We start from the raw sequence: 26,519 nt of genomic DNA on the forward strand, positions 1-26,519 counted from the left end.
GATGCAATTTCATCCTAGAAATACATAGTGAGGCAGAGTTGCAAATGGTTGAATTACATTTTATAAAGGTTATATTAAGATACAAAACAAAATTACAAAGAAATGTAGCATTCTAGAAACGCACTCCGAATGATGAATAATAATAAGCATATAAGCTCAATACAATTTTAATTGTTTAAATCATTTGCTATATTTAGGAAATTTAAACATTCGTTTGTTTATGAATGTCCAAGAACAATTTTAAGAATCCTATAAGAAAATGAAAAATTATCATTTTACCACTGCTTACTGGTTTTGTTTCCAATAACCAATGATGTCCTGAATTAAAGTTGTAGAAGCATTAAATATTTCATGAAATATTTGGAAAACAAATCAAAGTTTTACACACATAGCGCAAATTTCATTAATCAAACAAAAGTTATGAGGATCTGTCCATAAATGTACATAATGCTCCTGTCAACAGTTGACTCCTGACTCATCTACACCCGAAACAATTGAACAAATTCACGATATGGTGTTGGCCAATCGGAGTTTGAAAGTGCGAGAGATTATGGAAGCCATAGACATCTCACATGGCTCAGTGGTTTTAATTTTGAATGATCAAGTTCTCATTGTATTGTCAAATGCTGTATATTTGATGAATACATTACTTTAAGTAATTGTCATAAAGAGAGAGGAAATAAAATGGGTATGAGAAATATTTTCTTTTAAATATAACTAACTGTACTTTTAAAACAAGTTAGATGTTACTTTTTTAATGGCAGTAAAAATTAAAAAAAAATTATACATTTTATAAATTTCTTTAAATTTTCCATATTTTCCACCAGAATACATTGATTAATATTTATGAAATTGTAACGAACTATACAATATAAAGAACATGTGACGATAAACTAAGAATTTCTAAAACAAATTCAATTGTTCAATGAAAAGTCTTTTCTTTATGTACAAAAAGCTTTATTAAAGATCATTTTGAGATAGAAGAGTTCTAACTTTATAAAAAATTCTGTCATACAGACCCTGAAAATGTAATTAAATTTAAATATCAATATTGAAAATATTTTATTTTAAAAATTTGCCAAAACTCTTAATAAAATTTATATGTATTTTGCATTTATAAAAATCAATCTACAACGTTTTGCAGCATTTTTATTGAAGATTAATATTATTAAATGTTGCCACAAAACACCTGCCCTATTGTCAAAAAAGCACCTGCATATCATCCTTTTAATATTAAAAAAAATAAACAAACAAAACCAAAAAAAGCATACATATTGTTAATGCCTGTAAAGCACAGCATCCGTTCTGGAAGCATCATTATCATTGCAATGGGAAGAAAACGACATCTAAAAATAAATAAAAATTTATACAAAACTAAAGTTTTTGCACCATGCCACTAACAAACCAACAAACATAAAAATAAGGTTCAAATCCAAAAGATACATTTATACTTAATAGCACACACATTCATAACTGAATAAACATAACAGCACCTTTAACTACATATATACATACAGATATACATACCCAGCGGCGAAATTTTTGAGGCCTTCAGCTATAAGGCCTTCTGTAAGACCTTCCTGGACCTTTTTTTAGATCCAGTACTCATGCTCGCTTGCCTTCTCAGGAAGACCTTATGGAAGGCCTACCTGCTCCCTTCTTTTTGTTGCTACAAACGTAGTACAAGCAGAAAATACCGTTAAAAACTCACATTCCAAAGACAAAACTACAAATACAAAAAAATGCAAAAAGTGAAGAGAAAAAAATAAATAAACTTAAAATAGTTTTGCTTTAATTCTTGGTCAAAGCGGTTGTGAGAATTTTTTACTTGGTCATTATTGGATTTTATTATAAAAAAATTAAAATAAATAAGATATCGTTTAGGCCGGGTAAGTTATTAAATTTTAAACATAGTTTAGGCTTAATCAAAGATACAATTTATTTAACAAAATTTATTTACAAAAGGCCTGAAAACAAGCCTGTGAAGAAGGCCTGCTACCAGGCCTGTTGAAGAAGGCCTTCTATCAGGCCTGTTAAAGAAGGCCTTGGCTGGCTAGGACATCGTGTGTAAAAAATGTATGAGTATGGAATGGGTCAATAAGTCCTTGTGTCTGCTAAATAAGGCCTTCCAGAAGGCCTGCTTACTACTTCTTTTCGCCGCTGGGTAGATACTGTATATTCATGGCTCCACCACTACTACTGCCACCAAAAATCGAAAGCCACAATACTCTCGGTTTGAAAATTATTGGTTACAATGCAGTTTTCGTTGAAAATACTCAGCTTTTAGCAGAGCCTCACTATAGTTTGTTTTAAATGGGGGTTAATTTAAGTGATAGCTCGTAATGCGAGCAGCATGTGAAAAGAAGTCCTATGTCAACCAAAATATTTTTTGCTAATCATTATTTTAAAATATTCTTAGGTGATGGGTTTATGCGGCTCGGTAAACTGAATACATATTTGGTCAATTCACAGGGTCTCCTATCATGTCATAATGTTCTAATATTTCACGACTCGGCGGCTCGGCTTAACTGACTCTTAGGCGTTCGGAGCAGGTCTCTGCTGGTTGGTTACGCGAAAGACAATAAACATTGCTTGAAAGGCAATAACAACATTTTCAAACCATTTTAAAATATTAGGACATTATGACAATATGACATGATAGGAGACCTTGTGAATTGGCCAATTTATTTTTTTTAATACAAATTGTAAGAAACGACAAAGTCACAGTTTGGTGTGGATTTTGGGATTTTGGGCATCATCGGTCCTTATTTCTAAGCGAATGACCGTCAACGACGATGTGCCACTTTGGACATTCTGCAAGAGCGATTTAAGGGCATGGTCATCTTACGTGGAGATGATGCAAACTGACCACCGAGATCGTGAGATTTGACACCGTTAGACTTTTGTGGGGTTTTCTTAAATCGCAGGTCTATGCGAATAAGCCACAGCGGACCTCCAAGCCAACATAATCCTTGCCAACGGTCATATTCAACAAGATTTATGTCCCAGAGTCATGGAAAATTGGATATATCGGATGCGCCAGAGTCATGGAAAATTGGACATTTGCACGATCTTATATTACATACATAATTGCATCTAGAGATGCCAAACGGGGAATCCCGTTCCCGAAAATCCCGAGGTTTTCGGGATTTCTTAAACCCCGAAGCCCGGAATTTTTTAATTTTAAATCCCGGGATTTTCAATAAAATGCTGTCTTAAGAACCCTCACTAGCTGCCTTCAAATAACATGCGAACAACTTCTTTATAAAGAAGCAGTGGGTCTAAGGGTTGGTGAACTCAACGCCATGTTGACGCAACAATTCCTTGTGCTATAGTTATAATCTGTAACACTTTATAATTTCGGAATGAATTTGTAGAGTTTTGTGTTCGATTTTAACAGAAAAAAATGGTATTAAAATTAAATATACATAAACTGGTAACACTATACAACAAAATTAAAATTTTTCCCAAAATTACAAGGTCCGAGCAATAAATTTTGACAGAGGAGACAAAAAAAACACGTGTATCGGCGTTTTGAATGTTTAAATCTGAATTTCATTTGAGGGGCACATTCTTATTGTTAATCGGCATAAGAAACCATGTGATCCTTACATTTTAGGTATAAAATGTGTTCAGCAAATTTATGTAAAATGTTACGGAGAACATTTTTGTAAAATATGTTAACCCTCTAAATCCTCAAGGCATGGGTCTTTTTTGTCCTTCTTTAAAAAAAGAGCAAAAACACCATTAAAATAGGGATTTAAGGGGTTAAAATATTCCCCAAAAATATTATCCGTGGAATTTTACTATAAGTCCCTGAATACACCAAAACGGAAAATTCAACCGGAAAGTCAGAAATAAGACACACGATCTACAGATTGTAGTCATTTGTTTTACATTCGTATACATTTCGTGAAATCAACACATCTACTCTGATTATTTCTCTTCGGGAACTAACAATTTATACATATGTATGTATTTTTATATTTCCATGTCAATTTTATTGGGTAGGAGAGCATTTTTTAAATTTCTCTTCCCCCATAACACGTATCTGATAGTTTAAACCACAAAAGAATACAATAATCTTAAGACCGGTTTAGCCTACTATTTTTGGTAAAATTGTTGATGTTGAGTTTTATTTCTTTTGTTGTGGTTGTTGTTGTTGTATGGTTTGAGGTGTTTTTTCTTTATTCAATGTGGATTAAATGGACACATGGTTTAATGTTGTACGAGTATGTCTAAGTACGTAGATATGTATGTTGTATGCTGCACAGTCAGCAACATGCTGTGAATTGTGGGAATTTAAATCGCGTGAGCGCAAGTGATCCAGTCTTTAGTTACCGCCAAAAAAATACATTCTTACATATCTGCACTCTTATAAACTTTCGTACTTATATGTTTTTGTTTAAAAATCTATAGATGTATGTATGTACATATGTATGTATGTTGTTCGTCCATTAACATCTTGATGAATTTAACGTACAAAGTACCTATAAAGTAAAGTTCCAAGTCTTATTAACAACCAACAACTACCAACAACCAATAAAACCAATATAATCTATATATATAAAAGAGTAACGTTACTGACTGACTGACTGACTGACTGATTCATCATCGCACAGCCCAAACGGCTGAAGCTAGAATCACGAAATTTTAACTGTGGGTTCCTCCCTCCCCAAAACGATCCGATAAGAAGGGATTTTTGGAAATTCGAACGTTTAGGGGGTAAAAAAGGGTAAAAACGGGTAAATTCGGTAACCTTATATCTTCAAAACTAATAAAGATACAAAAAAACTTAAAATAGCATGTTACTCCATTTAAAAAATAAGCTGACAGGTGTTTCGTACTTTTTGGAAATTCGAAACTTTTAGGGGATAAAACGGGTAAAAACTGTATTTTGGTACTTTTTTTGCACCCTATGTATCTTTTAAACCAATAAACATAGAAACAAATTTTAAATCGTATTCTTTAATTAACAAAAAATAAAAAATATAAGTTTGGTACTTTTTGGAAATTCGAACCTTTAAGGGATAAAAATTGTGTTAATTTTTGGTACTTTTTCATAAAATATGTTTTTCTATAATTTGACATAGACATACGAATATTTTATTATGAGCTCCCACCACGTTACAGAAATTTATTTGAATGAAATTGTCACCTCAATGGGGATAAAAAAGGTACCAAAAAGGGGATAAAATCGGGAAAATACATTATATTTGAAATTATTAAGCCAATTTTGATAATTTTTTTTAACGTTGGTTCCTGGATTCATACAAAAATTAACTAACAGCGTGTTATTTGGAACTCGAGTATCAAGGTGTATATTGGGCCAAATCCGGGTAAACAGTTTGGTACTTTTTTTAAAACATATTTATTCTTGGGCACATTAACACAGATTTTAATATTTTGATACATACATGCCTATAGCATAAACAATTTTGGCAAAATGGAATATTTTTAAATTTCAAACTTGAGGGGTGTTCAAGTAAGAAAAGGGAAATTGGTACTTATCTCCTAATGGTACTTTTTTAAAATATTAAATTATTTCAGTTATCGACATTAAAGTTAGCTGATTTGTATCTGAGTGAAGTTTGTGTTAGGCATAGGGTATAATATTTAGGCATCAAAATGTGTGAACAGAACTATAGGTACTTTTTTGTTCTTCTAATGGTACTTTTTTGAAATTTCTATAACAACGGACTTAGAAACATGAAATTAAACATATATGGTCCTAAGTGAGTGAGAATTCTAGGGGGAGACTTTTTGGTACTTTTTCTTTATTGGAATGGTACTTTTTGTAATTTCTTCACTAATGAACCTAGAAACATAAAATAAAGCTTATATATAAACCGAGTGAGTAGGAAACCACAAGTGTGGGTTTTTTGGTACTTTTTCTATATTCTAATGGTACTTTTTTGAATTTTCTATAACAATGGACTTAGAAACATGAAATTAAGCATATATGGTCCTAGGTGAGTGAAAATTCTAGGGGGAGACTTTTTGGTACTTTTTCTTTATTCTAATGGTACTTTTTTGAATTTTCTATAACAATGAACTTAGAAACATGAAAATAAGCATATATGGCCCTAAGTGAGTGAGAATTCTAGGGGGAGACTTTTTGGTACTTTTTCTTTATTCGAATGGTACTTTTTGTAATTTCTTCGCCAATGAACCTAAAAACATGAAATTAAGCTTATACGGACCGGAGTGAGTGGGAATCTATAAGTGACTGCTTTTTGGTACTTTTTCTATATTCTAATGGTACTTTTTGAATTTTCTGTAATAATGGACATAGAAATATGAAGTTAAGCATATATGGTTCTAAGTAAGTGAGAATTCTAGGGGGAGAGTTTTTGGTACTTTTTGTTTATTCTAATGGTACTTTTTTGAATTTTCTATAACAATGAACTTAGAAACATGAAATTAAGCATACACGGTCCTAAGTCAGTGAGAATTCTAGGTGGAGACTTTTTGGTACTTTTTCTCTATTCGAATGGTACTTTTTGTAATTTCTTCACCAATGAACCTAGAAACATGAAGTAAAGCTTATTTGGACCGGAGTGAGTGAGAATCCACAAGTGCCTGATTTTTGGTACTTTTTGTATATTGTAGCGGTACTTTTTGAATTTTCTGTAATAATCGCCATAAAAATATGAAATTAATCGTATATGTTCTAAAGTGAGTGAGAATTCTAGGGGGAGACTTTTTGGTACTTTTTCTTTATTCTAATGGTACTTTTTAGAATTTTTTATAACAATGAACTTAGAAACATGATATTAATCGTATATGTTCTAAAGTGAGTGAGAATTCTAGGGATAGACTTTTTGGTACTTTTTCTTTATTCGAATGGTACTTTTTGTAATTTCTTCACCAATTAACCTAAAACCATGAAATTAAGCTTATATGGGAGTGAGTGGGAAACCACAAGTGGGGGCTTTTTGGTACTTTTTATATATTCTAATGGTACTTCTTGAATTTTCTGTAATAATGGACATAGAAATATGAAATTAGGCGTCTATGGTCCCAAGTGAGTGAAAATTCAAGGCGCTTGGTACTTTTTCTTTGTTCTCATACGTACTTTTGTGAATTTACTATAATAATGGACCTAGCGTTTCCAAAAAACCAAAGAATTTCAAAACCGCGGTTTCATTTTTTTTTTGGGTTTTGTGATAATTTTTAAATATTAATTGTTATAGAAACAAAATTAGTTGATATATAGGAAAGGCTATACAAATTTAAAATTCAAAATTGACGGGTTATGGTTTAGTGAATGAGAATTCAGAAGTGATAATCAATGGTACTATTTGTTTATTGCAATGGTACTTTTTGAATATTTTATAATAATTTTAGGCACACATGATTTTAAATGAATTTGAATTCACAAAAGTTGACTTTAGTGGTAACTTTCTTTTGCATTTTCTATAATAATGGATCCAGAACTATGAAATTAGACATTTACAATTAGATTCACAAAGGGAGACTTAATAGTACTATTTCATTCTTCTAATTGGGGTGGCGAAGCGCACCGGTATGCTAGTATTAAATAAAGCTCTATTGTTTTGGCTTTTTGTTTTGTTTTTTTTTTATTGCTATTGGAGGGTTTGTCTGTCTGCCTATTTGCCTTGTATGTATTTGTTTTTGTTCCACACAAAAATTTGGTTTAATTTTCTTTTGTTCGTACTGTTTTATGCATATAATATTTTTGTTGTTATTATTGTTGTTGCTGCCTACAAATTTAAAACAACTGAAAAAGTAGTATTTATTTTTTTATACCCAGCCCCTACAGTATGTATGTATTTTAATTTTTTCATAACGTTTGTATCATTAAACTTATGTATGTCCAGTTTATTTAACAAATTAACAATTGCAATCCAAAATAATCTGCTCCTTTCATAAACGTACGAAACGTACAAAAAAACACTAATAAAGAGTTGGCAAATTTGAGGTTAAAAAGTTGGAAAATTTTAACCATGAAACTCTTTAAACCGTTTGTATAGAATAGGCTTTTTGAAAAAACTGAACGAAAGCAATGAATTGTTCAACAAAATCATCTTTTGAGATCATTTTCAATACTGCGGTTATGTAAACAAACTAATGTTTTCATCAGTGATCTTTGGTTTAAACAAGTCAGCGCAACAAGCCGCTGCCGGTCATACAGCTCAGTTGTTGCATGAGAGTTTTCACGTTCGCTTAATTGCTCGATTTGGATGATTTTCTATTTGGCCATTTGATGTACTACGTGATGTATGTAGGTGGCCATTTACCCGACATCATATTCCATTATTAATTTCCATATTTCTACTTTCAATATTATTGAAGTAAACTTAAAGAAGTTCTAATTTACATAGCCTTTAATCTGTTAATATATTGCATTTTAATCGGTTCAGTAGTTTCGGAGTTATAATACCAAATTGAAGCAAAACATATTTTTTTACGTGAAAATAGCAAATTTTTGTGTTTTAAAAAACTCATAAAAAATCGAAAAGGACAGAACTTGTTCAGGTTTATTACTTTGTTGTAAAGCCGCATATAATAGCAACAAAATGAGATATATATCATACAAATCAAATCTATATAGTGGTTAGTGAAGCCTTTTTTTGATGTTGACCTGTGTAATAGAATATGATGTCGGGCAAATGACCACCTACATCACGTAGGCAGACGCCCATATTTTTAACATGTATTTAAGCCAATTTACTAACTTACATAAAATTTTGTTTGGTATATGTTTCAGATACTTTATTAATAATTTACTTTTAGTTATATCAAAATATTTTTAAGTAATACTAATGTTCAAATTCAAAAAAATCCGTCTTAAAAAACAGTTTTGTCAAAAACTCAAAAAGTTAAAGGAAACCGGTCGATTTTACAAAGATGAAAAAAACGGTTCATCGGTTTTTTCGGTTTCGGTTTTGGCTACAGAGTATGACCGTTTTAATAATTGAAGCTTTTGACGAACTTCATCTTCATCATAAAAAAAATTCGAAATTTTCGGATTTATTTCAAAAAGAAAAATTTTAGTATAAAAAGCTACCAAAGTATATGTATAAAAGTACCAATAAATTTTATCTAATAATTATTAAGCTAAATTTTAAAAACATTTGATATCTATCATTTAAAATTTTAATTAGGCTTAAGTTCATTTTTATTATATTTTATTTGTAATAATTCAAAGAATATCACTGAATACTAAAATTTTAGAATGAATACCTTATTGCAATAGATCTAATAAATGTTTTTTACGCTGATGATATATATTTTTCACTTAAATTAATTTAAAATATGAGAAATCTCACATTTTACACTGGGACAGCATTTCTAAGTGACACATTGTTTTTGGTTTATACTTTAATTTAAATTAATTAAACCGCGATAACATTTGGGCCCCTTCTCCAACCGATTTTACACGCGAAGAAATAAAAATTGTAAACAAAAATTTTTCAAAATTCAACAAAATTCTGATTTTGCCCATACTATATTAAATGTCTCTTATATATTTTTCAAATTAAAAGACTCTACTTTCGAATAATAATAAAATTACATAATAATAATGCAATTTTGAAATACAGATGAGCTGCTCAGATATTACATGCAGTAAATTCGACAAAAATTTTGGTTTTTCGATATTCTGATAACAGCTGTTTTTAATATTCAACTTAAATGGGAAGGTTATGGAGAAATATTGAATTCCGATACCGCTTTATGATAAAACTATCGGGTGACGTTTTTTATGTATATTAAGCCTACTCCTAAATAAGCCTGAAAATTGCAATCGGTACAAACTATTAATCCGTGTCGTGACGTATACTTTGTTATTGCTCTTGAAATTTTCAGATTTATACAACTTTGGGTAGGAGTACTACATATTCGGTAGAGCCGTATCCATCATCCAGACTTGTTCGTTTAATTCAACAACATTTAAGTTTGTTACTGTTGCTGCTGTTAGCTGTTATTATTATATTATTATTGTTGTTGTGGTTGTTTGCTGCCACTTGGGTACTTCCAGTTTTCTTTTATTTTTTGTTTTTAAGTTTTCAGTTCAATTTGTGACTTTAAGAGCATCGGACGCTTTTTGTAATTCAAGACGGTCGTCGGACGGGTCGCGTTTCTACGTTCGTTCAATTCAATTGTTGCGTGCATTTTGAAAAGTTATGGCAAACGTGTTGCTGTTACACTGACTGACTAGTGCAACTGGAAACATTCGTTTTCATTTGTTGTTTGTTTTTCATTTTCATACTCTTCCTCTGCAAATCAAGTTTTCTCGATAGCAACAACAACAACCACAAATGCATAAAAAAATCAAAAAAAAGCTAAAAAAAATTATTTAAAAAAGAAAAAAATAATTTTAATGTAGCATTTGATTGGATTTTTGTCTTTTATTTGTATCAATCACATTTACTTAATGTGGCATGATGATGAAGGTGATACGATCAAGCAATGTATTGCAGTTGCTGCTGTTGGATTTGTTGTTTCTCATGTGAATAAATATGAGAAGAGTCCGTTTAAACGTTGTTGATGTTGCCCCCCTCTCTCGTGCTGCGATATTGTCGGTCGTTTTTGTTGTTGTCTTTTCTCAATAAAATGTTAAATTTATACGCGTGTGTGCTTAAAGCAAGAGTGCGTAAAAATACAAAATAATAATCCAGTACCAGTAATAAAAAAGTGTATTAAACTTAACAACAATAACAACACCGGCCGAACTGTCTGTCGGCTGGTCCATTATTTATTAATTGAGTGTGAATTAATTAAAATTTTAAAAATTAATAAAAATTTTGAAAAAGTATTTTTAATAAAATAACTGTTAAATACAATGTACTAGAAAAGCGTAATATTACATTAACCCTTTAATTATCAGAAAATCAAAAGCTTTTTGAATACGCCACTGTAAAATGGGAAATATGAATAATGCAGTAAACATCCCTGATTTTAATCTATTTAAATTAAACTATAAAACAAACAAATAATTCACTTAGAAATGCTGTCCCAGTCTAAAATGTGAAATTCCCCGGATTTTGTTGACTAAGGATTGCAATTATGATAAAGTATATTGCGTTATTTGGTCCTTCATTTTTACATAGAAGTTTCGAATCTTTTGATATAGAATAATTTATTGGAAACAAATTAATACACAGTGGTGGACAATATGGGGTTCCTTATTTTTCGGTATTTTTCCATTCCAGTATTAAATACTTATTTAATACTTAATTATGCCAAAAATAAGTAAAATCTGTGGCCTTTTGACAAAACCACGTAAAAACTGTTGAATTGATCAATAATTATTTTATTATTTGTCCTTAAAGAATTTAGAAAGCTTTGTATAATTTGTTGAGAGCTTTCAAAATACTATAAGGAAAAATAATAAAATAATTATTAATCAATTCAACCGTTTTTAAGCTCTCCTGAAAAATTTTAAAATTCCACTTAAGTTGTTTTGTCAAAAGTTCACAGATAGTGCTTAGTAAAATCTAAAAAATCGTAATTCGTTTAAAAAAAGGACTTTTTCGAATCTGAATGTGTATAAAATAAAAATCATTATTTTCTCTAAATATGAATAGCATTGAAAATTTTATTGTTAAGCATTTGTATTAAGTTGCCCTTTTATGCAGGGCAATAAAATCGAAAAAAAAATGTATAGGCTTTTTAAACCACTACACAATTTTGATGTATTGTGTTTCCAGTAGTACAAATATAGCCAAAATTTTGATTTTTTTAGACGTTTCTCCACATAATTAATTACTCAAAAACGGTTAGTGTGATATTATTAAAGTTAAGTTAGAAAAATTGAAATTTACATATCCTTTAATCCTATATATTGCGATTTAACCGGCTCAGTAGTTTCGTAGTTTAATAACAAATTGAAACAAAAATTATATTTTTTACGTGAAAATAGCCATTTTTTTTGTTTTAAAAAAATCATGAAAAATCGAAAACGGCAGAAATTTTTCAGATTTATTGCTTTATCGCAAAGCCACATGTAATAGGAACAAAATGAGATATCGATTATAAAAATCGATGAATTCTTTTTGAATTTATTCACATTTAAGTGAATTCGCTCATTTTCAGAAAATTGCATGTGCTTTCAAGCGTGTGAATTTTACATGTGTTTTGTTTTTGTTACAATAATTATAATATATTGATGATTATAATCAAATGATGCACTCTAAATAATCGAATTTTTCTGTTGTGGCTGAACAATTATATTTGGGATGACATAAATTCGGTTAACGTAATCTGATTTTTTTATACTAGTATCGAAGAAATTTAAAACGAATAATCGAATCATTCGATTTATCTGTGCAGCAGTATTGCCAATTTATCAATTTTGTAGCTAAATTTAGCATTTTTTGATAGAGTGACTCAGTATTTTGTTGCATATCTTTTGTTTGTTATTACTGCTTCACAGCAACGATGTCAATCGACTCCTTCGACATATCTTGCCTTTGTGGTATAATTTTGAGTCTGTATTCTGCGATCTACAATTTCCCATAGGTTTTGTAAGGAATTGTGAGGGCCCGATGTGGTAGGCCACTTCAAAACACATACTTCAATGGATTGTAACCACTCCATTACAAAGCTAGAAGTATGTTTTGGGTCATTGTCATGCTGTGATCTCCAAACTAGGAGAATATTTTCCTCATTGAAATCGTCAGAGAGTTTCCTATAAAATAGGTTTGTTCAATATTTTTTTGGGACACTTGAAATTTATGATTTTTGCAACCTCACATGTTCTACAGGCGCCACTGTGCGTAGTTTAAAATGGATGACAGTCATAGTATCTTACAAATGTTCTCCCAGTTGTTTAAATGTTCTATGGGAAATTGTATACGAACAGTACGGTTTTTAGAAATAACAGGTTTTTCCGCGGCGCTATTAAATTATATTGTCTTGGTTTTAAGAGGTCTTCCTCCGTAATGTTCAGTATTTATGATTACAATTATGAATAGTGATGAAAAATTGGATACAGTAATACTCTCCGAAAATATACATGCAACGTTTTACGTTACTGAAGAATCAATAATTTCAAAGAACTGTCACCCATTAATGTCAAAGTCGCTGAAGTTCTTGAAAAATATCTTTATCATCAATCCATGATATTTATTCTTAACCAGACAGGCTTATGGTTGAACAGACAGACAACATTTATTTGTCATGTTATTAACACAAATGTGTAAATGAATCAATTTAATATTTAAGATCCAAACAAATATTGAAAAGTTCAATGGAATTGTGTAAAGAAACCCGAAGAAGAAAAAGACTACGGTAATTGTAGTACTACAAAAGTTCATTAAAATTAACTTTTCAATAAAAGTCTTTTTGGATTTTTCTCCAACATTCCTTTGGTAACTTTTAATGGATACAAAATTCATTCTTATAGTTTGTAAATTAGTCATACATCCAATATGAATAATATCAATAAAGATAAATTCCTAAAAATGTTATTATTTTTATGTTAAATAAATTTAAATTGAGTAATTTGTTTTTGTTGTGTGGGTAAATATTTACAAAATAACAAAAAGAAATATTTATGTATTAATCAGATTAAGAAAATGAGTACTTAAAGATATAGACGTATTAAAAAAACTCATAGGTATGGTTTAAATATGTACAATAAATACTGCAATTAACCCATTGTGATATAATTACCGTGAGCAGATATGTTTATTTTTAATTAAATAGCTTTAAGAATGCGTTATTTTAATGTTATCTAGGGTTCCGAATTTCCAGGAATTTTTAACTACCCTGGACGAAAATCCATTACATTTTTTTTCGAATAAATAGTCTTAGACTATTTATTCTTTTAAAGGGTTTCCAATTTAACTTTATTCTGAATTTCATAATTTGGGACTGATTCACAAACACAACCGAAAAAGTATTTTAAAATTTATGTATGAAAAACACTCAAAAATTATTTGAAAACTGAGTGACTTTCAAAGTGAATATGGGAATTTAGACCAAATGCTGTAAAAAAAAGTATAATACGGAATAATATCATTAGTATAGAATCATAGATACTATTATAGAACCAAAAAGTATAAATATCCTAGGTCGTCATAAGATGTTGAATACACGAAATTTTGCACAAATACTCTCTGTTGATTCCATGATTTTACCTAGCCCCCATACAAATCCGTTCTAAGTACTCTGAAATTATCGGGCAAGAAAATTTATGATTATCTTTTAGATATTAAAATAGATAGATATTTTTGGATGGAATCGCCATTAGAACAGTTCCAATTAAATTATTTAAGTTTATGCTCCCTCAATGGGTTAATTCAATATTATTTCCGTTGAAAATACGACTTGAGTTAATAAAGTCTACAGCTGTGCACAAATTTGCCTCCTTCACAAAATGCTACTTTTACGCTGTGCTGTGCTCACCTACATTTGTGTTTAAGAAAAAAATGCTTTGTTTGAAAATCTACCTGAAAATTGTAATTGATGTTTTGTTTTCTTAACAAGCTTTTTTTATACACACAGAAAGATGTATGCCGTTAATTTGAATTATTGTTTACACCAAACATCTGAAATTATGACTCAAAATTAGATCGAATTTCATGAATCATACAAATTCATATTTCTTAAAAGGAGTTGATAGGCAAATAACTCTATAAAAGCTAATGTGTTTTGAAATTGAAATGATTGTTCATTTCATTATACAGACGATTTTTTACGGACATTTAATACTTAAGGGACTTTTAAAAATGGCCACATAAATATTACAGAAAATCTGTTAAAATAGAAAATATGATAAACAATTCGACCCACAAAAAAAATGGTTACACATATTTAGTAGAACTTTGGTTTTCATGGTTTAACTTTCATTTTTGATATGAAAAATGCTTTAGGTTTAGTTTTGTTTTTAAATAAATAAAAAAATAATAATAATAAAACAGAAGAATAGTCTTATCTTATCGGCCTTTGTTGTTAAGAATAGATAATATCAATAGTACAAACATTTTTTTAATTTACAAACATTGAAATAATTTCGAAATGATCCTAGTACCTATACAACTATGCCGAATATTATTTACTCTACAATAAAAAATGCATTTTAGAAAAACACAGATGTATGTATAATGAATTTTTTCTTAAACTATGTATTAGAATCAGACATGATGTTTTCGTAAACATTTTGCATTCGGATTATGGATTTCGTAACAAATTATTCGTGGCGTAATTTTTGGTGTTTTTTTAAATTAAATATTTCTTATCAAATTTCTAACTTCTCAGAAAATATCAAATTAGAACCGATTTATGCGCATTAATGAAAATTGAAACAAAATACAAGTGTGCATTGGTAAAACCAATTAAGTTTTTAATTTTATTCCTACGTGTAGCTTTGGATCTATAAATTTTTCAATATTAGTTGTCATAAGTAAATTCGTTTTGTAATCTTATATCGTCCCTTAATAAAACAATAGTGTATATTTTTTGCCATTTCGAAATAATTGAGTTTAAAATTTTTGTGTTAGTCTGTCCAGATGTCTGGAACAAAAATAATATTTTAATTGATCTTTTCATCCACTTTGTGCAAGTAGAATTTCACCAAATTTTGACCACCTATAGAATCATCAATAATGGTGAATACACTACTGTTTTTTTGGGGGGACGATATGTACATTTCTATAAATAAATTGATTTCAGCATTATGTCCTCATCGCGAAGGAGTTGTCGCAATTACCGACATGAGTTTTGTTACATTGATCTGAACATATATCATAAACGAAATGACCTACTGTAGAGTATCCAAATAGTAGTACGAATATAACTTTATAATCTAATCAGTAAATTGGAAAAGTATGTAAGTAGTTGGGGTGTGTATTTCAGAATACAACTACATATTTCCAAATGGTTAAAAAAGCTTTTGTTTTTTTGTACAATTCAGTATGTTCTTAACTTTCAAACATAACGGCATGTAAATACATATACTAAACATTTGTATTGCTAAACCAAACTAAATAATTAAATTAAACAAATAGAAGAATAACACTACTTATTTCTAAAAAAAAAAGTGAATGCGTTTAATCAGTTTATTAAAAAAGCTAATAATTTATCAGTTAAAAATAATATAATAATATTAACGCAAACAACAACAAGTTTGATAAGATATCTATATAAATAAAACAAATAATACAAATATTCTTTTAAAAAAATATTTAAAAGAAATACAACATTTTGAAGAAGAAATACTAAATGACGTGTTCAATATAATACAAATCCTTATAAGTTATAATAAATAGTGCCATAATTAAGCAAATTGCTACTTCATACATATCGGCAAATCCCTCACAAAGAAGTGCTTTATAATGCTTACATGATAAATTAAAAATTATCAACGAAAGAATTGTTTAAAAAATATTACTACCAATATGGATATATACAGTATATTACTGGTAAGTACAAAATAATATCGCTGAAAACATGAATTTTAACTTTGACGTTTACAACGAAATATGAAAGAATAAAGAAAGGCGCATTTTAGTTATGACGTTGAGCGATATACAATCTGAAAGTTTCAGTTCAAGTATTCTTTAATAATATTGTTACCTCCCTATTTAAAATCTTTTATTAAAGATAAAAATGGTTTATTAAATCAATTTTCCATACGAATACAGAATACATTTTTACGAATAGCGGAATTTTAAAGTAAATGGGGATTCCGGAATTTCGAAATTCCAAACATTATTGAAAAAGCTAGAATTGATATAAAAACCAAATATTTTTGTTTATTAAAATTACATTTTAAAATCCCGGAATACAGTTTTCAAAAATCCTAGAATTAACGGGATTACCCGCACCCAGAGAAAAAACATAGTTGTGCAAGTTTTTTTAACAATAAAATGGCTGTCACAAACATATGCTTGTTTACTGTAACCACATATATAGTTGTTACAATCATGTGAATCGTAAATTAACCATAGTATGGTTACCACAAACATGCTAATAGTTACTGTGACTATAGTATTGTTAAAAACCTTGCAACAATGTTGAAATGGTTAAAGTAAACATGCACAACTATATTTTTCCTCTGCTACGTTTATCATCTATAGTTGGCATTAAGTATTTTACAAATTATAAATGACAGATTCCTAAATTACACAACAGAACATTTATTATAAACGTTTCATTTATTTATTACCTGTTTCTATATCCCTAGCGAAAACTTTGTGTCAAAATTTAACAAAATACTTGAATATTCTTACGTTTTAAACCATTTCAAAACGTTGGTTTATTCCCTTTAAATAAACCGGATACTTTTGATTGCAAATAAAAGCCATTTAGTAGTTTAAAAATTGAAACAACTCTTTATTTATTTAAAACTAGATGACCCGCCCTGCTTCGCCCGGTAGCATTTACTAATGTTACCCAGCGGCGAAAAGAAGTAGTAAGCAGGCCTTCTGGAAGGCCTTATTTATCAGACACAAGGCCTCATTGCTCCATTCCATACTCATATATTTTTTACACACGATGTCCTAGCCAGCCAAGGCCTTCTTCAACAGGCCTGATAGAAGGCCTTCTTCAACAGGCCTGGCAGCAGGCCTTCTTCACAGGCTTGTTTTCAGGCCTTTTGTAAATAAATTTTGTTAAATAAATTGTATCTTTGATTAAGCCTAAACTATGTTTAAAATTTAATAACTTACCCGGCCTAAGCGATATCTTAAGAATAAATAATTATTTATTTTAATTTTTTTATAATAAAATCCAATAATGACCAAGTAAAAAATTCTCACAACCGCTTTGTTCAAGAATTAAAGCAAAACTATTTTAAGTTTACTTCTTTTTCTCTCTTCACTTTTTGCATTTTTTTGTATTTGTAGTTTTGTCTTTGGAATGTGAGTTTTTAACGGTATTTTCTGCTTGTACTACGTTTGTAGCAACAAAAAGAAGGGAGCAGGTAGGCCTTCCATAAGGTCTTCCTGAGAAGGCAAGCGAGCATGAGTACTGGATCTAAAAAAAGGTCCAGGAAGGTCTTACAGAAGGCCTTATAGCTGAAAGCCTCAAAAATTTCGCCGCTGGGTAGTTCTTCAAGTTTCTCCAACACACATACACCTGCCTGTTCTTATTTATTTGCAAATAAAATATCTAAATTTCTACTGCATACTTTAGGGAGCTTTTTTTATTACAGTTGACTGGACATTTTTTCTTTACAAACCATCTCCTGAAAATTTCGAATCGAATAAAAAAAAATCAGGCAAATCGCTCCAGCCGTTCTCACGTGATGCCATTACATACATGGACCATTTCATTTTTATATATATAGAAGATAGAAGATGTACAACAACAGTAAAAACACTGAGTGACTATTTACACTCAGTGTTTTTTATACACGTTTATAAATTCGCAGAAATACAGACACTCTTTATAATGTACACGAATTCACTTGAAAATACAGCACACTTTAAGGCACTCAGTTGATGTTTATTGGAATAGCGTCTCTGATAAACTCACTAACGACTGCAACCTCTGCCACTATTTATAACACTGCCATCTGCACTCTATATTGTTCTTTAACTGTCAAAGCTCGTGTTTTCGAAGCCTAGAGCATATAATTTTTCTACAATGTTCTTTAACTGTCAAAGCTAGCAAACATTCAGCGTTGCCATACTTACGATCAATGATCAACTCATTTTAATGTTAATAATGCCCACAGATAGGTTACAGTTAGAGAGGTACCGCTTTCAAATAGCATTATGCTGCTTTAAATCAGCCGTTAAAATCGTTATATTTGAATTCAAGTACAATTTTGTAACAATATATTAAAATAATATATGTTTGAGAAGTCGGCTTGGCATTTTACAGCACATAAGTTCAACGACTTCTACGTCCATCTCTTGTAAGAAATTGGGTGCGTTCCTAGTCTTTAACCAACGCAGATTTTTGGATACATAATTACATTTTGAGCTTTATTCACTTTGTTCAACGTTTCTCCAATTTTTGTATTCCTTCCAAAAAAAATAAGATTTGTCGAGGTCATCAAAATAGGTATTTTTTGTGAGTCAAATCTCTATCTCGTTGGAGCTAAATCTCTATCCGCCGAGACAATTTCTTCAGGTTTGGAAACAAGAAATAGCCACTCGGCGCTAAATCCGAAGAATATGGATTCTTGCCATGAAAACTGCACATGTGTGTACCCTTTTATGCACCCGATTGTGAGCAAATGCGGCAATCATCTTGCGGAAAGCTTTCTCATATCCAAGTGATCATTCAAAATTAAAACCACTGAGCTATGTGAGATGCCTTTGGATTCCACAATCTCTTGCACTTCCAATCTCCGAACGGCCAACACCATATCATGAATTATTTCAATTGTTTCGGGTGTAGAGAGCTCGGGTGTAGAGAGCTGGGCGTCGAGAATGTTCGGCATCTTCCGTGCTTTTATGGCCACAACGAAATTCAGTAATCAACTTTTTTACCATTGAAATTTAGTGCAGAGTTCCCATAGTATTTATCAAGCTTAGTCTTTATTTGAGTGATGGTTTTTTCCCGAAAAAAAAGTAATAGTAATGAGAAGACGAACGAAATACACTTATTTCCAATTTTTCCTCAAGTCACGAGGTAGTCTGCTATCAATGGCTGTCAAACACAAGCTAAATGTCGAAGCTTGTTCAAATTTTGACAGGAGACAACTGACAGATGCCTGTTGACAGGAACAGTTTTGCCTTTTCAGTTAAGAGCCCCGTATATTCCTTGTACTCGTTTTTTTTTTTGCGATAAAATCCGAACGACAACAGTTTTTTAAAATATCTTTTTGTATTTTTATTTATTGCATATTATTATCCTGCAATATTGGCTGCTTCCGAAATGTATTTTTTCAAACTCGTGAAAAAGCTGTGGGGCTTTTATACCTCTGGCAGTTCTCACGCTGCGCGAACAACAAACTCTAAGACTACCAACCACTCTACCAGAGCCTTCAAACAATCTAACTTACATCTATTATGAACAAATTTCAATGGTTTCATATAAAAATTAACTGTTGACTCTCTTGGGCGATTGTTCAGGCAAGGTAATAAATACATAAAATTTATACATATTTTAAGACAATTATTATAAATACATAAAAAAAACTTTAGTTTATATTTTTGGTAGCCCTGTTTATTGCTTTAAAATTATTAATTTAACACCTGTAAACAGAATTATCAATTGTACTTTGTTCCGACTAAAAATTTATTACGAATCAAATTGCGACTCATAGATTAAATTCATATCAATTTGGCTGGCACAAATCGGGAATAGTTTTCCAACTACATATTATTTTCAACATTGTTGTAGATCTTCCATCATAATTCAAAATATGTATTTAAGTTAAGCAAGCAATCACGTCATTAATTATTATTTTCATCGGAAATTGAAACGTTTGCAAATATGTATGATTTTAAATCCAATAGAATGTATTTTAAAATCAATAACTGATACAAATATATTTGGAGAATAAATTGCGTAAAAAATATTTAAATTCGTTTATTAAAAAATAAAAAAAAAAACTACACACAGTTCTGGAGATGCCGGGGTTTGAACCCGGGACTTCTCACATGCGAAGCGAGCGCTCTACCACTGAGCTACATCCCCAAGTAACGCCCCGCTTGCCAAAAATAACATTTCAACTCAGCGCACACACACTGCTTTATATTTAGTTTTTTTTTTTTTTTGCACAAAATCATGCATGTGAAGTAGGGATGAATCATCGTTTTTATGCTTTCGCTATTTTTAAATATGTACATAAGTAGTTGTTGTTGTTTTTTATTTATGCTTTCCATATTTTGATAAATAGTGTAGGAAAAATTAATAGGGACAACCAAAAATTTCAATATTTTCTTAAATTTTTACATCAACTTTTCTATGTTGCGTTTCTTGCATTAATTCTCAAAATTGATTCAAATTGAATTATAAAACAGAAAAAAAAATTTTCAAAGCGTTTTTATACCAATGACTAAATATAATTACCTAACTCAGTCCGTCTGTCTGTTGAAATCAATTTTCTGAAGACCCCAGATATCTTCTGGTTCCAAATCTTCAATAATTCTGTCAGACATGCTTTCGAGAAGTTTGCTATTTAAAATCAGCAAAATCGGTCCACAAATGGCTGAAATATGAGGAAAAAACAAGGAAATCCTCGATTTTTGACCTATATATAGATTAAGTCATTAATATAGACAATATGGATATCTAATGATAGATATTTCAAAGACCTTTGCAATGACGTATATAAAACCATAGTAAGTTGGACCTAAAATGGGTCAAAATCGGAAAAATATTTTTTAACCCGATTTTTTTCACAAACAATTTTTTTTCGCTAAATATTAAAAAAAATTAAAAAACTAAAAAAAAATTTTTAAATTAAAAAAAAAAATTTAAAATTAAAAAAAACAATTCAAAAAATTGTTTTCTTCAAAAAATTAAAAACTAAAAAAAAATAAATTTTGTTTACTTAAAAATATTAAAAAATTTTATTTTGAAGTATAATTTGTTTATTCTAGTTTCCGCTCTTTGTTTCTCTATGATTATAACCTCCTAATTCAGAAACACGTACGAAAAACAATTCTCAGATTTAAAAATTATTTGAATACTGAGTGAATTTCATACAAAATAAATCGTCCCCTCAATAAAACAATAGTGCATAAGCATATACACCATAAGGGTTCCACTGAAATCTGGAATGAGCATCACAGGGAACCTGTACCGAACGCAACTGATTCGTTTGAAGCGAGCATTGGCAGAAAAACAACACTCGGCCACTTGTTGCAATACCTTTTAAAAACTATCTATTTAAGTGAATGGGATGTTCCGCCTCACCCGCCTTATAGTCCAGACCTTGCATCGATGCAGAACGCTCTCTCTGGGAATCGCTTCACTTTGGAACAGAGTATCCGAAATTGGTTTGATTCGTTCATGGCCTCAAAAGATGAGCAGTTCTCTTGTCTCAGAATCCATATGCTACTTTGAATAAATTTGAATTGTACAAATATTTTAAAATAAAAGCTAAAAATTTTAAAAAATCCCGCATACTATTTCACGAATTGGTGGCCCGGCTTAACCGACTCTTAGGACATTTTAGCTTGAAAGGCAATAACAACCAATGTGAAATATTAGGACATTATGACATGATAGGAGTAGTGAATTGACCAAATATGTATGTACTTTTAATGAATTTGTATATTTGATAACAACGGAAAATACATACTTAAAATTTAGAGCTATGGTCTCTTTTTTGAGAACTATCCCCCCTGTCACAGAAATCCATTTCGATCGAAAGTGGAAATGAAAGGCCTGTCACAGGATTCCATTCCGATCGAAAGTGGAATCAATTCCGTAATTTGCTTATTTACAAAAAGTAAAACGAAAATTCGTTCAGTTTTCAAAGTGAAATTGATATTTGTTTGTATTTATTTATTTTTCTTAAAATTTTAATAAATTTCTGCACCAAAAACTTCACTTTTGTTTTAATATAAAAACGCTGTCAAATTAAGATCTGAAATACAGAATTATTAAATATTTTTTGAATTAACAAATTACACGGAATCAGAATAACCTAAACGGAATAAAAACTACGGAATTGAAACCATTCCGAACGAAATGTGTGACAGGCCTGTTAATTCCGTTTTTTGCTTCTTCAGAAAAAGTAAAACTATTTATTTTTCGGAATGAAACCACTTTCAGTTTTCATAGACAAATATGGACTCTTACTAGTATTTAAATATCTTTGGAAAAACAATTTTATTCAATTTTATTTTATTCAATAAAATTGATTGAAATTGTAAACAGGAGGCATGATATCTCATTGCAACTAGAATGAAAGAGGATCATAAACGAAGACCTACAATGTGGGACATCCCGAAATAATATCATGCCTCTGCAAGCATCCGTATTTGGAAAATTCCGCTTGTTTGGGATAATAAAACCTGATATACACATAGAACAAAGATGTTTCTCAATTAATTTAACAATAAAATATACGTTAAACATAGTTGTCGGCGTTTGTGACAATATACATACATATGTATATATCACACTCCGAAAAACTTTAGTAACATGATTATGGTATTTTTTGCAGAGACCAAAAATAACTGTTATAAAATTTTTTGAGACTGAAAAAGTTAGGCATAAATCAATAAATAATTTTTACGTTTTCAAATGAGAGTTATTCATAATAAATATTTTTTTTCGTTGCTCATAACTTTTATTTTCGATTTATATTTTTTTACGTTGCATAATAACTGTTATTCATAATATATTTTTTTTACGTTGCTCATAACTTTTATTTTCGATTTGTATGTTTTTAAGTTGCCTAATAAGAGTTATTCTAAAGAATATATTTTTTTCGTTGCTCATAACTCAAAAGAAGTTTCTTTCGTCATCTTGCTTGCATTTTATTAGTACATACATTGTCTTTAACCTTTAAAGTCGCGTGTTTTTTCTGTCTGTGTGTTTTTTAATTATGAAGAATATTGTTTCACAATCAATGTTTTAGCAAACACATTGTCCGCCAAGTTGCACCTTTTCTCAGTCAACAAAATACGCAAAGCGGAAAATGCTCTTTCAACAGAAAGCCGTTTAGCCGGCAGTTCATAGACAATATGAACCTATTTATTTAAAAATTGCAGGTTTAAAGCTCTATTTCAGCTATAGCTGCTAATAACTCTCCCGATGTATTGCCTTTGTCATCTTCTGAAGATAAATCCACTTCAAGTTCTCTAATTGATGTACCGAACAACGAAGACGTATTTAGATTCGTCGATTCGTTAATCAGAAAATCTGATATTGGTTGAAGTGGAAATACTTCAGGTGAAGTTATATCGAAAATAAAAGTTTTGAGTAACGAAAAAAAATATTTATTATAAATAACTCTTATTAGGCAACGTAAAAAAATATAAATCGAAAATAAAAGTTATGAGTAACGTAAAAAAATATTTATTATGAATAACTCTTATAAGGCAACGTAAAAACATAAAAATCAAAAATAAAAGCTATGAGCAACGAAACAAAATATTTATTATGAAACAAAATATTTATTTCTACAATATAACAGTTATGGCTAATTTTTTTTAGATATTTCTTATAACAGTTATGTCTCTGATTTTTTGTAGTACATACTGTTAAAAAAAACAAAAATTTTACTTTCGTGTATGTCCATCTTGTCACAAATGTTTTACTGCGAATATCACTGCAATATGCTAATAATTTTGTCTTTTCTATATCTTTACAGTTATTGTCTTTTACAACAGCAGTATGTTTGATACAACATGTTGCTGCACAGCATGAAAATATACCATACGAAAATGTTGCAAACATTTGTGAAACCTGTGTATGTTTAGAAACTCAAGCTGTTGCCAACAAAAATCAAACACATCACAACACTTTGAGTTGTGTGATGAAAGGTTTCAAGCACATACTGGCAAGATGGCCAGAGGAATTTGGCAAACATAATTATAAAGGTACATTTGAATACTTTTCTTATATATATGTAGTTTGTAATCACAAGCTAATGGTCGTTCATTTTCTTTAAATAGATAACATAATTGTTGCCAGTTTTTCGGGCAACACAATCGACATTTTACAGCAACTACCTTCTACCAATAGCACATTGAGTTTTGCTTGCCGCCATTGTGGCATCAAACATTTGCAAGCACCCACGTTTATGGATGTACCAAATATAATTTCATTGGATTTGGCCTACAACGAGATCACAAACGATGAATTGACACCAGATGTTTTCAGAGGACCCTATCATATTACCAGTTATGAACCGATTGCTCTAAAAGAATTGGATTTGAGTCACAATAAACTTAGTTCTTTGGATCGACGCATATTTGAGCATACGCCCAATATAACAAAGTTAAACTTAAGTTGGAATGATTTTAAGGTTTTAGATAATCCAACAACTATGGCTTTAGCTTCAGCGTCCTTGTTGCAGGTGAGTTGTAGTGCTATTAACTCAATAATATGTATGCAACAAACATTTAAATATTCACATTCCAGGATCTTGATCTTTCCCATACTGGAATTAAATCTATGGCTACGGTTATTTTCGAAAAACTTACGTCTTTGAAAACATTAAATTTGGCCGGCAATGATTTTGTTCACTTGCCTGAAAATTTTCAATTGATTGGCCAAAGTATGCGTAGCTTAAATTTAGCTGGCAATAAATTCAATGACTTTAGCGAAGGCAGTTTTCTGGGTTTGAAAGCATTGTTGCGTCTAAACATTAGTGGCATGCCGAATTTGAAGAGCATACAGAATAACACATTTTCTCGCTTGGAGCACTTAACACATTTAGATTGCTCAAACAATCACAAGTTGGAAACATTCGATTTAGATAGTTTGATGCATTGTGGTAACTTGACTTATGTAAGTAAATTTGAGTGTGTTTAATCTTTTTTTATATTTTTTTTTAAATCTTTAACGTTTTGTTTACAGCTGGACATCTCATACTGTAGCCTAACAACTTTAAACCTCAACATGGATCTGTCATCGGTGTCTGCAGCCAATAATACCAATGTCACCCTACCAAAACCTTGGCCGCTACTAAAAACCTTCAAAACTATTGGCAATCTATGGATGTGTGATTGTCAATTATTTCAAGTGCTAGAATACACTGGTTCCCACCATCTGTATGCAGATGAACCGATACGTTGTGATGGTCCCTATATATTTGCGGGTGCTCGCTTGTCAAATTTAACATCAACACAAATCTGTTCGATGGAAATTCCCATAAAATACAAAGTTATCGATGAGGATCCGCCACGTTTTCGACGTAAACGATATATTATATTAACCGTTATTACAGCGTCAGTTGTAGTGGTATTGGGTTTAATTATCGGTTTTATAGTGGTGTGCATACGAAGGCGTTTAAAAAGGGATGATTTTGGCGTGGAACCTATACGTTATACCAGTGTCCGTAGTAGCAATTTATCAGCATTTTCACAAGGTCATACTAATGGTGCTCTCAGTAATGGTAGTGTTTGATGAATTAATATTCAAAATAATAACTCCTCAACTAATAATTTAAGGCTGAGTTAGAGCAGTTAAAAAGGGGCATACAAATTGTTTGTAGTTTGGGAAAACTATTTTAAATAAAAAGGTTCCATTAATTTAGTTTTAAGGACGTTTTATTTTTATATTACCATAAAAAAATTGTGTAAGATAAAAAAATTTATATGAATTTTTGACCAAAGATTGTTAATAATAATTTTATGTACGATATCTATCCCTGAATTTTGTTTATTTATATGCCTATAATATTAGATATCTGCCGTTCAAAATATTGAATATTTGCCATTTTTAATATTTTTTATTGTTTTTAATTTGTACTTAACTTTATATACCACATACATTATAAGTTGTAGCTTTATTTATTCTGGTTTGTAAATAAGAGAAAATTTATTTATATTTAATAAAAAAAATGTAAATTTACAGCTTGTACAACCATTATTAAAGCTTCAGTCCGGGAAAAAATTTGATATATCATTTATAAATTTGCTTAGTTTGAATCGGACGAATTAAATTATTTGCAACAAATATAT

At 30.3% G+C, this 26,519-nt stretch overlaps 1 protein-coding gene and 1 non-coding gene across 2 annotated transcripts; one reads left to right on the top strand and one right to left on the bottom strand.

The window, feature by feature from the left end:
- The first annotated feature begins 16,174 nt into the window (after nt 1-16,174).
- Nucleotides 16,175-26,409, top strand: LOC135963923 (P-granule-associated novel protein 1). Its single transcript, XM_065515936.1, has 5 exons — nt 16,175-16,394; nt 24,203-24,431; nt 24,507-24,910; nt 24,976-25,344; nt 25,414-26,409. The coding sequence occupies exons 1-5, from the start codon at nt 16,371-16,373 to the stop codon at nt 25,960-25,962; spliced, it is 1,575 nt and encodes a 524-aa protein (XP_065372008.1). The 5' UTR covers nt 16,175-16,370; the 3' UTR covers nt 25,963-26,409.
- Nucleotides 20,497-20,568, bottom strand: TRNAA-CGC (transfer RNA alanine (anticodon CGC)). Its single transcript has one exon. It is a non-coding gene; the product is annotated as a tRNA-Ala (tRNA).
- Nucleotides 26,410-26,519: the final 110 nt, after the last annotated feature.

The sequence above is a fragment of the Calliphora vicina genome, chromosome 1 (genome assembly GCF_958450345.1).
Source record: "Calliphora vicina chromosome 1, idCalVici1.1, whole genome shotgun sequence".
Taxonomy (NCBI): Eukaryota; Metazoa; Arthropoda; class Insecta; order Diptera; family Calliphoridae; genus Calliphora; species Calliphora vicina.